At 44.2% G+C, this 15,703-nt stretch overlaps 1 protein-coding gene across 1 annotated transcript; it reads right to left on the bottom strand.

Annotated features, from left to right (window-relative positions):
- Nucleotides 1-13,620: 13,620 nt before the first annotated feature.
- Nucleotides 13,621-15,480, bottom strand: AMER2 (APC membrane recruitment protein 2). The gene is made up of 2 exons (XM_068395421.1): nucleotides 14,664-15,480; nucleotides 13,621-14,489 (listed from the first exon to the last, which is right to left on the bottom strand). Exons 1-2 carry the CDS (start codon nucleotides 15,478-15,480, stop codon nucleotides 13,621-13,623), a joined length of 1,686 nt encoding a protein of 561 aa, XP_068251522.1.
- Between the last annotated feature and the right edge of the window lie 223 nt (nucleotides 15,481-15,703).

Genomic DNA, 15,703 nt, shown 5'->3' with positions numbered 1-15,703 from the left:
TACTCCTTAGTTGCCATGAAAACATGTGGTCTTCCTTGACTATGCATTTTATTTTTCAGAGGTAAGAACCATTCTTTTGGAGCTTTCACTAAGCTCCCATCATTGGTGCTAAATCTGGGGCATGGAAAGGGAAGAAGAGACCTGTGCCATGGTAACAGATGCCTTTGAATTAGTAACTGGTTTTCTAGTAACTGATAGTTCTGTAATTCAGCCCAGTGAACACCAGCTTCACACTGGCTTTCTCTTATGGAAACAAAGTACAAAAGGCTTTTGCTTTTGGTTAGTCATGTAAATCCTCCAATGAAGCCTATTCTAACAGAAGGCTGTGCTATAAATAGTGCTGTGTGTTTGCCTGCACTGAGGCAGAAATGTAAGGTTTCATAGCTTGGGACTGAGGGTCCCGGTCATTTCAGAGACAGGGGCTGACATTTGCCTTTATGCTTGTGCTCTGATGTCTGTTTTGTTTTCCCATACAGTCATTTATTTTAAATCAGTCTGAATACATGTTACATCTTGAGAGAGAATTAAGATCCAGCATAGACAAGTTAACTTAACCGTGTAATCCGGTCCAACTGTTTTTTCATAAAACTTGCAGATTTACCGGGTTTTCTATAAGACTAGCAAAAAAAACCTACAGGCAAAATCAACATCATGTAGTGACGATAGACATAAATATTCTAAGCCCCCTGAGAAAGCAGCAATAGGCAGCTCTGTGAAGGATGCAGGCACCATTTCTGCAGTTGCTGCGTATGAGCATTTCTTACTGATTTGAAGGAAGCTGTTCAGACGCAGCAGCTGCGTAATCAGGCCCTAAATGTGGCATGATAATGACTGGATATATTCTAATTGGAAGGATCAAAAGCTTAATATGTTAACACGGGGGGAAAAGGACACCTATAAGCAAAAGAGTAGCAGGACCGATTTCTTCACTGTAAATGCTTCATTTTTGTACGATTTGGTATCTTGTCAGTAAACAAAATCTATTAGTGCAGAATGTGAAGGGTAGAAACTCAGAGAAAGACAGATGTAGATGTCGTATATCCCTACTATAAAGACAGACCAAGACTAGTTGAATTCTTATCTGTCTCTATTTTTCCTTAAGAAATACTCAGAACAATTCATTTGATTTTTGTTACCATCATTTTTCTGATCCTCTACGTCATTTTAGTAGAACAGATTTTTTTTCATGTCCACTTTAGATTGTGGCCAGTGTCTTCACAGCCATAACCGAGAGCAGGTTTTTCATTACTCATATTTACTAAGACACATTTGCCTGTATTTATTCAAACATATTTTGTTGCAAAATTAGGTTGTGTTTTCATCTTTACAGGTGAACAAATGGAGCTGGGCAGGAATGGAACAGATTTGCTTTACATGACATACAAGTTTAGCATAATTTCTGTCCTTAAAATACTGTTCGGTCACAGGATTTTTGTTTACTTTGCATTCAGCATGTCACCCTGCATGTTTCCAGCCCCATGCAAGGTGCTCAGCACCATTTGTTCCCACAGTGTGGTAGCCTACAGCTGAACATGTCCTTGAAGCACCTTGAGCCACATATATGTCCTGGAGGCAACCATCCCCCTGCAAAGCAGGAGAGGACACTGCTGCCCGAAGGCGTCTGACTGCCCTAGGTTTAGCTGCCTCAACCTCTCCCACCACCTCCACGATGCTGCTTCTTCTACCCAGTCAACCTCTGCTCATTGGGACCTTCACCCAGAGGATCTTTACTCAAGTCTCTCCTCTGCCCAAGGGACATATGAATTTCAAGTGACACCAACAGAGAAGGTTGATGTGGCCGAGGAAGAGCCTGTCCATGACTCCCACCATGATACATGGGAGAGCAGACCCAGCCATGCAATGCTTTTGAGCCTGCCTGGTGCAGGTGCTTAAGTGATTGATAGTGAAATTTTATCATAAAACCTCAGACCACAAGTTCTAAGCAATACCACAGCTAGGTGCAGCTGATTTTGTGGATCAGACTTTAAAATGTGGTACCTGCAGCCTTCTGTAAATCAGGTCACAACTGCCTGGAAAGGAAGTGGTGGAAGAGGGACTCAGACCTCCCTGGTCCGGACCAGCGCTTTGTCGGAAGGCACAAGTCCTCCCTCCCCTCTGGTGGCAACCCTTGGCTCTAGGTCATCTCACCTGGGATTCATGTGGGAGTACTGCTTAGAGCCACTTCATGAAGGGTCTTTGCATAAGGATGCAGCATCAGAACGGGTTGTTTGTTAGTCTTTGGAGTAGCTGTGGGAAGTTGTACTTCAACAGCATTTGTCTTGTTCTATTTAGAATAGTAGCTATGAGAGTCCATCCATATCTTTTTAAAAATGTTAACTTTTCTTAAGCTGGAAAAAATGCACATATTGGTCAAGGACAAGTCTCCTTCATTAGTCATAACAGGAGACCTCCTGTTCCCAGGGTCTAAATGAGTATCTGAGCCAAGTGCTAAGGGTCTTTGCAGAGTAAAAGGAGTGATGTGTCACTAGAGATGAAGCAGGTTCTTAGACCTCAGCTGCCACAGCGGCATCTATGGCTGCTGAAATAACCCTTTGCAGAACCTTTGAGCCTCCTTTCCATCCCCTCAGGGCACTGTGGAATGGTTTTAATTGGAAGCAGATGTGCAACGTGGTAGGTAGGCGCAGGCATCTGCTCAATGTGAGCTCCTAGTAAGTAACTCCTGTACAATCACTTTGAAAGGGAAAAATACCATGATTCAAGGAAAAGGATTTAAAATGAGACTAGTACTCACTCACAGTCAGTCCACTGGTCCATTAGTCTTGGCAATATTCCTTACCAATTATTAGGAGTCAAGAATATTCTCTTCTCTTTCTTGCTCGATAGATTTGCAGATTGGATAGAGCACTCACCTTCAATGAATGGGTCACAGGAAGATTTCCAGGTCATCACTACCATTGCAAACACTTTTCCAGTAAGGTGGTGTGGCGGACAGAGTTTGTATGCCTTAAACAACTGTTTGACAACTCTGGCTGGAGGAGGGTATGTGTACTACAGAGGCCTGCAAGTCTGGCAAGAGATAAGGGTCTTGGGAACAGAACAATACCCCTGCTGTGTCTTAGTTGTTGTGATTTACAACTCTGGCTGGAGGAAGAGACAAGTCCTGCGGAGGAGGAGGGATGGTATCTTTCCCTTGGGGCCAGCCTACATGTGCAACAACTTTGCAAGGCCTCAGCCACGCTTGTGCAGAAGCGGGGTCATACAGCGGACACCACAACTAGGGGATCACGACCACCAGGCACCCCTTGGGGGACCACCGACTCATTTCGAGAACAATCTAAGAATACAAAGCGCAGGCGTCCCAATTATCATGGGAAGGGAGCAGAGGGGGGGAGACAAGAGGGATGTTACCACCCTCTCCTATCTCGCATGCTAATTGGGACGCATCTCACTTGGGATGCTGGCACGCGCTCCCGCCTGCCCGCCACCTGAGGACTGATCCTGCAAGCGATTTACCGGAGGAGCAACTCTGCAAGCAACTTACCGACTCTACAGACAACTTACTTCGCTGGATCCAAGGGTGGTGATCTCTCTTTCTCTCTCTCATAGGCTTTATCCTCTTTCTCTTTTCCCTTTTCCTTTTCTCTCTTTTCTCAATGCCTTTAGAAACCCAAGACACTTACAACCATGCAACTTTCCCTGTATTAATAAATTGCTCTTAATTTCATACCAGTTATTTGGTGTTGTTTCACCTTAATTTACTCCAAGGGATTTATGAACTAGTTGCGACCAGGTCTTAACAGGTGGCCATGCAAATCATAGAGATGTATTGGCAGGAATGACCGATCTTGGTTTTAATTGGTAAGGGACTTTAGCTCAATATTAGAAACTCAGCCTCTTCATCTTGTTTGGGCCAAGTCTCCTGGTTTCAGGAGACTTTTCAGTTTTTTCTGTCACAGTGGATCTGCCAGGCTACTGTAGTCTGGTTTTGTGGAAGGTGTTAACAGCTGCATCACACAGATCTACAGTTATCAAGATTCATGAGGTTGATGTACTTTTGCCCTGCACTGCATTTCAACCCCATTGCCCCCAAAAAATCCCAGTAGCTATACTTGGACACAAACAAGGTAATCACTAGGCAATCTTCTGCAGCAGGGAATAATTTAAACCACAACTCTTCTGCTTCCAGATGCATAGGATAAAAGACATGAACATGCAATAGGAGACATAGGCTGAGAAGCCCTGAATGTAAAATTGCTTGTGCATTAAATCACTGGGAAAACATTTCTTCAGCCTCATTCCAGCTAATGGAAAGAGGAGTTATGCTTTTGTGAACATAGGATCAATTTATACTCTGTCACCATGTTCGGCTCCTTACTTGCATAATGAGCTCGCTTATACCTTTTGCTTTGTTGTTCCTTGAAAACTTTTGAACAGATTTTATTCTAGTTCTTATTCTGGCAGGTTCAGTATCTTCCATGGACAAGTAGCAACATGGGAGGCTTCCTGAACCCTTAGCAAGGCAGTGCTACTTAGCTAAGTGAAGTAACTAAACATAAGGATTAAAACTAGATTGATGCAAATGCTTTATGCATCTTATAAATACAAGAAATTTAGAGAAAGTTGCAAAACAGAGGTTCTAATAAATGTCACTTCATAGTCATAGCAGTCAAGTCCCAGTTTTAAAGGTGGGAAATGTAGCTGACAGCAGACTGCATTTTCTAGCTGTCACACCAAAACCGCAACTCCCAAGTCAACTTGTGCCAACAGAATCAGCTTCCCTGCTGGCTTCCCAACCAGGAGAACCACGAAGCAAGGCTGATTTGATAAACAAAATCAAAGTCAGTCCATTTCCATTGTCTAAGTGGTTTAAAGGTGGAAAACAAAACAAAAAACAAAAAAACATGCTGATGAAACAGAAGACCAGAAGACAAAAACTCTCTCATTTATGAAAGCCCTCCCCTAAGTAAGGAATTTAGTCTAGTTAGTCCATGATGTTATTAGTAAAACTGCTGAAGACATTTCTACATAAAAATGAAAGTGCACACATGCCCAAGTATTCTCTTTTATGCTGTTTTGGGGACATAATTCCCTAATGTCTTGCTTTCAAAAGCCTAGTATTTTCCAGTGCACTGAATAGACTGGCGCTCTCTGTAGCTCGAACATCAAAAAGTAACCTTCACGTTCATCAATGAAAAGTGACAACTGATTTTATTAACAGTATTCATTATAACACATAATATGACAGTGGGAATATTTTTCACTGTAAGATTTTTGAATGGAAGAAAAGTGCAGTTAGTCTGAGTTCCTTACATTCATTAGAAGCAAGACTATTGAAACCATCAACATTTACAATGACACATAAGCAAACACCAGAATCAGTGCCAATAAATACACAGAGTACCAAAATAAATATTTACAGAATTAAAAATATAATAAACACTGATTAGTATATCCTCGTGAACTGCCAGGGAAGAAAGACATCTATTGCTATCAGTTAGGTTGTAAATACGTTAAGAATGCAGTGATTCAAGGAGACGCATACTCATCGAAGTTTGCAGAAGTGGAAAGGAGCTGAGTATGTCTAACAGTCTGTTCCAAAAACATCCCCCGGAGTGTTCTGAGCTTTCACTCAGAAGAAGTTGGTGCACACAGACTCGCCAGGTTATTAGCAAACCATTTAGTAAGAAGAGCAGGGAGTTCTGGCTTTAGTCGCTCATTATCTCGAATAGGTCATACGCTACCTTACCGGAGGTGTCTGACACAAAAAATACAAGGGAAAATTGTAATTAACAGTGATCTGTCAGCTATAACACATCTTATAGGAACAGATTAAGTGACTTAATAACAGGACACATCTGTCCCTTTCAGCACGTAGGAAACCCCACGAGCATTGGTTTGTCAGATGCAGTGTAGAGCAGTCCCTGCTACGCTTTCCTCAGGCACACCATGATATTTAAGCAGAGTTGGGCTGTGATAAAAGACTGAAGCCATGCTGTGTTTTCTGGACTTATTAAATCTGTGTTTTCCACCAACCACATTCATACCTCACTCCCCAATCCAACAGGGCCACAAGCCTCAACACTAGAGTTTTTCTGAGACAGACTGCTGACAAACACAGCAAGGAAAATTCAGATGGGGCCAAATTACTGGATCTTCATTCAGTCTTAATGGAACAACCAACACCACTAACAGATCCACTGATTTTAGAGGGAATATTGATGGACTGAGATATTGTCCAGCTGTTGCCATCTGTCCCACAGCAGAGGATTTACTTTGATTTTACACAAAGGCAATATCTTTAGTCTTGCTCCCTCTTTTGAAAAGCTGGATAACATTGCTTTTATCAAGCCACGTGCTGCAGAAAGTTACTTGCACTTTGCCTAGGACTTGGCGGTGCTGCTGCACAGTGTGTCTTACACCCCCTCCCCACTTGCCCTTGGGCCACAAGGGTGCAGCCAGCGCTCCCCACCCTGCCAAGGGCTTGGGTCTTCACATACCCCTGGCACAATGAGGATGGAGGAATAGGGAGATGGCACGGGTTGGTGCTGGGCTACAGGGGATTTGTGGAAGTGTCTGTGCTAAAACTGCCTTCAGAAACGAAGGCATGGGCACTGCTCAGGTGTTGATGAGAGCAGTCACACTGTAGTCCACTGGCAGGAGCACTGGCGTGAGCACCCCCAGACCCCTGCACTCACTATCACAGTCTGGCTCTTAACTCAGTGTAACACAGCAATTTGAGCATCAATGCAAGAAAAAAAGGAGCCAGATTTAATAGGCATATGTTTAACTCTCTTTCCATAAGGACCAGAGGTCCAGCCCTTGCTTTCACCCCGTCTCCCAGTCACCCTATCAATCCTCCCACCCCAGCACAGCACCACCACCCTGGCTTTTCCTGCTGCTCTCCAATCTGGCAGACACCTCCCCGTGGTGACACCCCGCACTCCTCTGCTGGGACCACACAGCAGGGTCAGACAGCAAATTATCCCAGTGACAGTACCTTGCTCCCCCAGTCCGCGGGGTGCAGGTGAGTTGGGGCAGACCTTCCCCTTTGCTGCCATTAACTAAGAAACATCACCAGATGTGTAGCTTTTACATTTTAAGGTCAGGCGTAATTCAAAGCAGATGTAGCCGATTTTCTTTTACGAGCACATTATGTTCAAAGCTTCCAATGCACGTGCATAAAAAGCCCATGGAAACAACCCGATACTGAAATAGCAACTGTTTTGATGCAACATTATCCAACATCATAAAAATATGTTAAAGTTCTTACCGTTCAGTCCCTACATACTGTTCTCCCTAAAAACAGATTTCAGATGTGGCTGTGAAACAATTAAAGGGAGGCATCACTAGTTACCATATCAAAAAACAAGAACAATGACACAATAAGCAGGGGTTTTAGCACTGTGGAAGGGATCTGGTCCTGGTTTTGCCATCACAAGTCAGATTAAGGAAGGCAGTGATTGTGTTAGCTGTAATTTAAACATGCTGAGCACTGGAGTTATGTGCAGGAGTGGCTACTCATTAAGATGGAAAAACAATGGAAAGACATGTTTTGCTTTCAGATCAATGAAAATACTACTAAATATAAAAGACAGCATAATCACCTGAATAATGTTCATCTTTTTAAAAAGGGAAGACTTATTTAAGAAACACTTCCCATTTCCTTCAAGATTAATAGATAAAGGACCTTCGCCAGTTTTTACTGGAGTCAGGGGAAGCTTTGCCACAGCAGAACTGGGCCTTGGAAAGAGATTGTCAGATCATGTTGGCAAATGCCAGTTTTTTAACTTTGTGGACATAGCTGGATTAGCTTCTATTGCAGAGCATTGCTTGGGTGTGATGTTACAGTAGGCAAAGCAATCTTCTTCTTCTAGCCATTGCTACAAGAAGCCTTTCAGCCTAGCAGTTTAAACTCCTTACCCTGTGAAGTACATAACCTTTTCCTCTCTCCATTACAACTTTGGCTCTATTTATTTAAATATGTACAGAAAGGAAAAAGAAAAGCAGTTCTTACCAAAGATAAAGAAAATCTGGGCACAGCCTCCGTTACAAACAGCTTCTGAGCTTTCCTACAAGAGTGACGTGCTTCCCTGCTAGATCTGCTAAATTGTCCACAACAGGAAAAGTGGAGGGATATATTCCACTCCATGCAAAATATCACTCAACATCCTCACCCATGTGTATGAGATCACACAGCAGAGATCTCAGTTTTAAATATATTTGATGCTTGTTCTGAAGGTGAATTTTTTCCAGACCAAGAAGTAGGAGCAAAGACCTCCTGAAGAACACACCGGCATCAACTCCTCTTTGCTAGTGCTGGAAGGCTAGGTCAAAAATCTCAGTTTCTCACGCTACTGCAGTATGGCTGAGAGGGAGTAAGAGACAGAGAGGAAAAAAAAGGTGGTCCCAAGCAATAGTACTAACTGTTCTGGATGTAGAAGCCCTCTAAGGCAGGAAGAGCTTTAACAACCTGCTTTTGCAGGAGTAAAGGCCCCCAGGATGTGGCTTGAGTGGTTATAGCTCTTATTCCTTTGCATATGGCAAGTTCCTAGGAAACACCAAATCAATGCTGACCATTCCTAGCTGAGATGCTCACAGGGAAGATGAGATGTGAGCTAAAACATTCCTGTGAGTCAGATTAAAAATAAACTGTCCCCTGAAAACAAACAGTGAGACAGACTGAGATAGATCCTGCTCACAGTAAACAGCACGTGGACTCGTGACAAGGGAATCCCATCATCCCATCACTCAATGGAAGGGAGGGATGTTCAGCAGGGACCAGTCCCAGGCCACTGAAGACAACTGACAGTGTATTCTCAGCATTGAATCTCAGAAGAGTCAGTTGTTGTGCAATTCTGGCTGGACACCTGGGGTTATGTCATTCTAATGAAAACATAAGCAAAGCAAAAACAACAACAACAAAAAAGGAAAAGCCTAAATAAATAAATAAATATGACCCTGCAGAAGCTGTCATGTGTAAACTCTGCCAAGACTCATTTCTGCAGCATCTTTTCAGTCGGTGTCAATTTGTTTTTCCAAGTCAGAAGCCTCAGCCTTTCATATCAATAGCTATGAAAATACATTTTCAGGCTACCTTGCTTTGAGTCCCCCCATTATGCCTGTTAGATAACCATCTGCTTGTAAGTGTCTATTGTTACTGTGAACTGTCTCTTTCATACCATTATCTTGCTGAAAAGCCTTTTCTGAAAGTAGTCCATTAGAGCAGGGGGGGGAAAAAAACTCCAAGCAGAGCCATGTAGCAGAATCAATGGCTCCCTTTGATCTGCAAGCTCAGCCAGTACTACAAATTTAAAAAACAACTAGGTTTTGCTTTGCTGAGCAAAGCCTGTTAATTTGGCTCATCTGCACTTACAGCATCTTAATGAAAATGCCATCTGTATCAGACGTTTTGAAGACTTTGGTGCAATATTCGCTTAACTTAGATAAATAATTCAGTAAGATTCATTAAAAAATAATCAATGAATTAATTTTCATAGTGTACGTCTATGCATGTAATTTTTTAAATTCAGTCCTCTACTACCCTGAATGGCAGTGAGGATATTCACAGTGGATGAAGGAAATGCTGGTGACCGATGGAGTAAGACTGAACATAGATTTTTCTTATTCTAGCCATGGAATTTCTTCTGAAATCTATTATGTGTGTTTGAGTCCTATTACTGGCATGAGCAAAATGCATATGCACTACAGGGAAAACAAGACCCTTTATGTCTGTTGCAGGCCACATATATAGTACATAAAACTTCTATCATGACAAAGTCCACAAAAACATCATTTCATGCTACCGAAAGGAAATCTTTTGTGCTGATATATAGGACAGGAATGTGTACCACTGAAATCGCTGTAGATAGCTATAAAATGCTATGCAATATATTGAAATATCATAAGAACATACAAAATTTGCCAGTAGTGACCTGAAAGTGCAAAGAGTACATATAACTAAATGCCAAGTCCTGATCTATAAAAATCCTTTATGAATTACATACAAGCTGATAATTACAAAGCATCATTCAGACCACAAAATAACAAATAAAGAAAAGCATTCTTTAAGAAAATCAAAACAACGACAGCATTGGGAATGTTATCTTTGGGACTCAGAACACCATTTCTACCTTGATACCTACCAAAGCCAAGGAAAATATATGCTTGAACAGGGTGACATAAATAAGAATGCAAACCACCACAGAATGCCTCAGGACTATTACATCTGTATGTCTCAGCCTTTAAATCCAGCAAGCCATTAACTGTTTGTTCTTAGGTATCTCACAGTATTTCACAGGGTTCTTTCAGGAATTAAATATAGCTTTAAAGAAAGCCTTTGCACCTCCTTCCAATGATTGTTTTACGAATTGTGTGGAGTTATACAAATATATTTCTATGAAAATTGAAAGCCCTAGTAAACATTAAATTTTCTATTACCTTTCAAAATAAAAAACATAGATGGCTTAAAGACAAAAGCGAGTTTTATAAATAGAAAGTTAATTTGAGCATTAAATCGTATTTTCACTCTCACACAACCATTACCCTGAATCAACGTCAGCATGTCGCAATGATTCAAAATACTGACGCCCTACTACAACCTACTTTCCCATTTTCCTTTTAAGGATATGATTGTCCTTAAAATATGTACATAGCAAGCAGCCAAACGAACCGCCAAGAGATTTGCAAAATGTACTTACACTGGGTATGCAACAGAAAGCTTGAGAGAGCTGCTGTGGAGCACCTGGCCTCGGCAGGCAGCACGGCCACCTCCCACCCCTGCTCGGCTGCCAGCCCAGGGCTCCCCACTCCGCACCGGGGGTTAGCACCGAGGAGGATCCTGACCGCCAGCATGCAGAGGATGGAGGAAAAACGGGGCAGAAAACAAAGGAGAGAGAGAAAAATGATGGGAAGACAAAGGATTTTAATGATGATTCGTGTTAGTCGTTACGTGAGAGGGAGCTAGTCTAGTGTCACTGTATTGGTTTCTCGATACAGACATGCCACAACATAAACAAAATGCATATGATGAGTAATTTGCCACACACGAGTCCTGTAGAGATGGTAGCTGATATCTCCTAGTGGATTTAAAGATGCACCACTCCTACTACCTGTACTCAGTGCTTCCAGTTTTCGTGGTACTACCCCAAGCTCACCACGTCCTCCCTCCCTCTCAACTTCCAGTACCCTGTAGAACCTCTCTGCACAATTTATCCTTACAACAAAATGGGGAATTATGTTTTTTCTGCAGAGTTGTCATGCAGAAAGATGTGTCCCTCACAGTCAGATGAAAACAAAGAACAGAAAAAGGAACGTTACGTTTGGGGCCAAGGACCGGGATAATATTCCATGTTCTGTACATTCATCCTTTTGAGGGTATTTCTGCTTGAACTTTCTAAAACGCACAAGCAGAGTCAGGCCAAATGCAAATCCCTTTCTCAGGCAAAGGAAATCATCGCCAGCGTGTTGGGAGACAGGGGTGCATGAGCATGCACGGGTGCACACAGGTGTGTGCCTTCACCCAGGTGCACATACCCTAGGAGGAGGTGCGTTCTGACACATGCATATGTACAACAAGTCTGTGTGAGCAGGCATGTAGAAAACCACACTCGTATACGTTGTTAGAAAGAAAACATATAAAATAATCTTCTTTGAAGTGTATTAAGGTTCTTACTCAAACCATGAAAACAGGGACTGATGAGGAAAATTTAACACTTTCTCCCTGTTCACTGGGGTGTTGCAGTTTGGTATTAAATCCTGAAGTAATTTCAGAACTAGATGCCAGTTTTACCCTTGTGACTATAAGGTCATTTCCCCAGTGAACCACAGACATACATATATACAGGGGTCTTATTATTGTATTTCCTGGCTCTTTATGGTTTATCTATAACCTTAATATCCTTCAAATGTATATTCTGTATATTTATTTTCCTTTTTTCTTTCAATTTAAGAGACAATAAAAGCAACTGCTATGTAAGAACAGACCCATTAGCTTCAGTAATGTGAATTTAGGATTCTCTGCATAATATAGACATGTATATTTTTAAAATGTATATTATTTTTCAGATACACTGGAGCATATATTTTATATTAACTGTGGTCTGATGATTAAATACTTATATCAAAATACTTTCTAAATACATAACATTTACCTTTAGACTTCAGTGATTTTTTGAGCTTTTTCAGTGTATCATAAAAATATGTCATCAGGCACATTAAAACCCTATTAAATTTCTTTGAAATGTTGTCAATGCCCATGTACAGTAGCGACTATTCAAAAACTTTCTGGCCATTAATACACTTCTCATATGATCCAAGCTAATCAGACCATTTTATGTACCACTAGCTTACCATATTTCTTTTTCTCTCTTAAAGTAAAATTATTCTGATGTTACTAAGAATGAAAATAAAAAGCAATGAGAACCTAATCTTTCTTTAAATAGTCAAAAACTAATTTTATATATTTTAAAAAATAATAATTAAAAAACATGTTTCTTTCCTGGGTTCCTTCCCTGTAAGGTTTAAGCCCAGAGCAACTTTGTCTAAACCCCTGAAAATAGAGGTTTACAGTGGCAGTGCTGTCAGAACCTCAGCTCTGACACATGGAATGTGCCACTGAAATAAAATCAGCACTTCAGACTTACTTATCTGGGGATGCAGGAACCCATACGAAACAGAGTTTTGCTCTAATTTAAGGTACTTACACAAAGTTCTATCATTTTAGAACTGTAAAATTATCTACCTATAAAAACTAACTCTTGCTTAAACTCTAGATAATACAGATGGGTGATTTTTTTAATATAAAAAATCTGTAGCATTGAGTAAATCTGCTAAAATATGTATATATTTACACATGGCAAGCAAGTTGTTGTATAAATGTGAACAGTGTGTATATATTGGCATTTAGTAAAATGTTTCCCTGAACCTGATTGTATGCATTATCGGACAAGTATTGATGTAAACATCTGAACCTACCTCAGGTGTCTCTGTGACCCATTTACATTAGACCAGATCAAAACCAACCAGACAGACAGACAAACAAAAATACGTTTTCTTGTTAGGCAAGTCCACCTAACTCCTTAGCTACTGCACACAAGTCAATCAAGTCTGCTGCTGAGCAGTGCTCTCGTTCCTACAGCAGGCAAAATACCTGTTAGGTTGGTTGGGTTTTGCTTGGCATTTTTTCCAACATCTTGTAGAGCAAACACCATTTTTGGAACCAGGCACCGACCCTCCACCCCTCCCCCAAAGACAATTAAAAGATAAGTGTATTGAAGAACCTCTTGTGTCGCTCCTGTTGTAACTCTGTTCCCTTGAAGAACTGATGGCACTGCTTTGCATGAGGAAGGATGCTCATTAAGGTTCATAATCCAAGTCCTGCTTCCAAAAAGGCATGTAAAAATGAGCCTTCCCAGTGTTTAGTGCTGCAGAAAAAAGATACAAATGTAAAAAAAAGTGCTCGAAAAAAAGCTGACTTTTTATATTCAGCCATACAGTCTACCAAGAAGGGATTCAGAAGTGCAGGCCCATGGAATACAGTGAAGTAAGCCGTTTAGGTGCCATTCCTCAGGTGACGCAAAACTAATTCATTATCTGTGGTGTCCTATGCAGAATTTCACACACCAACCTTGCTGTCTGTCTCTGTCTCCACCTCTTATTCAACTATTTTTTGGCATTGTCCTGGTACGTGGCAGCCTTCACCATTGTCCCTGCTAAGCCCCTGTTACTGACCCGGCGTACCAGTACTTTAGAGACAGGGATTTTCGTTCTGTGCATCTCACTTTTGGCCAGGTGATGGTGTGCGACATGATGGCTGTTACTGGTGTCTGCTCCATGGCTGGCAGGATGCGACGAAAGGTGTTTAATGCTGATGGGTATCTTGGAGTCCTTCACTGTGCTTGAGGGTGTTTTCAGTGAGCATGTGGTTGTTATTGGAGACACGGGCTTGGAGCGTGGCACACAGGTGACCACTTCATCTGTAGGCCCCGCTGGTGGGTTCTCATCTGGCTCGGCATAGAGGTCGTAGAGAGCATCCCCACTGTAGCTGTCCCTGGGAATGGTTTCCTTCTGGATGCTCGTGGAACCATCTTCCTCAGGACCAGGGGTGGTGGAATCCCAGTAGCCCTCGTCACTGTTTGGGACTCCTTCGTGCTGCTCCTTCTCCTTGCCCTTCTGCTCCTCTTTGTGGTTGAGGTGAATGGGGATCTGGTGGAGGCCACCATGTGTCACCGCCACCCTGTTCTGGGCCCCCTCGGTACCTCGGTTCTCTTTCAACCCCTCAGGCTTCTTTGTTCCTCCACCTCCTTCAGTCTGGGTCTCCTCTGTCTGCGACAGCATATCCCAGAACTCCTGCAGGTAGGTGTCATCCACCTGGTCCGGGCTGGCCATCTCCTCCCCTCCTCCCTGGTAGGCCACCATGGTGGGGTGCTTCTTGGAGGCACCCAGTTTGCTGGCCCCGGGGGTGCTCTTCTCGCAGCCACCACTCCCGCCGCCCACATCCTCCTCATGGTCCGCAATAATATCTCCGCAGCCTGTAAGAGAGTCAAAGCTTTTCAGTGAAGTCACGTCAGCAAACATCAAACAAATACGATCAATCGATTGCTCTGAGGGTGGATCAACAGAGGAAGGGTCAGGGGCGGCTGCCGTCTCTTGACCGCTATCACAGTGAGGTTCAACAGGGGGGATAGTCGTTATTGGAATGTCACCTGTTATGGCCGCATCCTTCGCAGTCCCAACCTCTCCGGCGCCTGGGTCCGGTCGTTCGTGGCTGAGCTCCTCGGGTCGCCTTCCAGCGGTGGCAGGTTCCTCCCCGGGCGGGGGGCTGCTGTCCCGCGACTCCCCACCTGCCGCTGCGGGCTCCTGGGCCGAGGCGTGTGCCCCGCCGCTGCGCTTCTCCCGCGGCGGCTCCTGCCCGGTGTCTCCTGCGCTGTTCGGAGTTTCAGACAAAGGTTTTGGCGTCTCCTCTTTGATGCACTCCAGGCTGGCTGTCAGAGACCCCGGCATAATAAGACCGGACTGGATCTCCGAGGTTTCCCCCCTCTCCTCCTTGCCATTTTTGTCCTTTTTATGCCACCGCATGCTGCTGAAGATCCCTTTCAGCCCCTTCTTTTGTCTGCCGCCCGCCCGCGGATCCGCGCTCTCCGCCTTGCCGTTCTCCGACCTGCCGTTCTTCCTCAGCAGGGAGAAGAAGCTGTGCGACTTGGCCACCGAGCCGCCGGCCGAGAGGCCGAGCCCGCCGCCCGGCCGGCCCTGCGCCTCCCTGCTCGGCGGGTCGCCGCCGCCCGGTTCCTCCTTCTTGCTGCTCTCCAGCACGGCGTCGGCCAAGCCGTCGTGCGTCCGGCTCCGCACCATCCCCGCTTTGCTGGCGCCCTTCCCCTCCCCGCCTTTGCTCCTCACCCCGAAGATGCTCGGCACGGCGCCCCCGGATTTCCTCCTCTTGAACAGTTTGAAGGCGGTTTTGTTAATCTTCCCCGACGGCTGCTCGGCGGCCGGAGGCTCGGCACAGTCGCACTGCGAGTCCATGTCTGCCGCTGCCGCCGCCGCTGCCGCTGCCGCCTTCGCGGCCTCCCCTCCGCCGCCGCCGCCGCCCCGGTGCCCGGTGCGATCCCTCACTGACAGCCCCGCCGCCACCGCCCGCCCGTCTCCATGGCAACCCGGAGGGGGATCAGCCGCTCTTCCTCCGCCGCGGGCCTGCGCCCGGCCGCCGTCGCCCACTCGGCATCAACCTGAGCCGCCGCAGCTCGGC

This window comes from Nyctibius grandis, chromosome 2 (genome assembly GCF_013368605.1).
Source record: "Nyctibius grandis isolate bNycGra1 chromosome 2, bNycGra1.pri, whole genome shotgun sequence".
In the NCBI taxonomy this organism is placed as follows: domain Eukaryota; kingdom Metazoa; phylum Chordata; class Aves; order Nyctibiiformes; family Nyctibiidae; genus Nyctibius; species Nyctibius grandis.
Note: the sequence above shows the minus strand (reverse complement) of the source record. Positions and strands in the feature narration are given on the sequence as shown.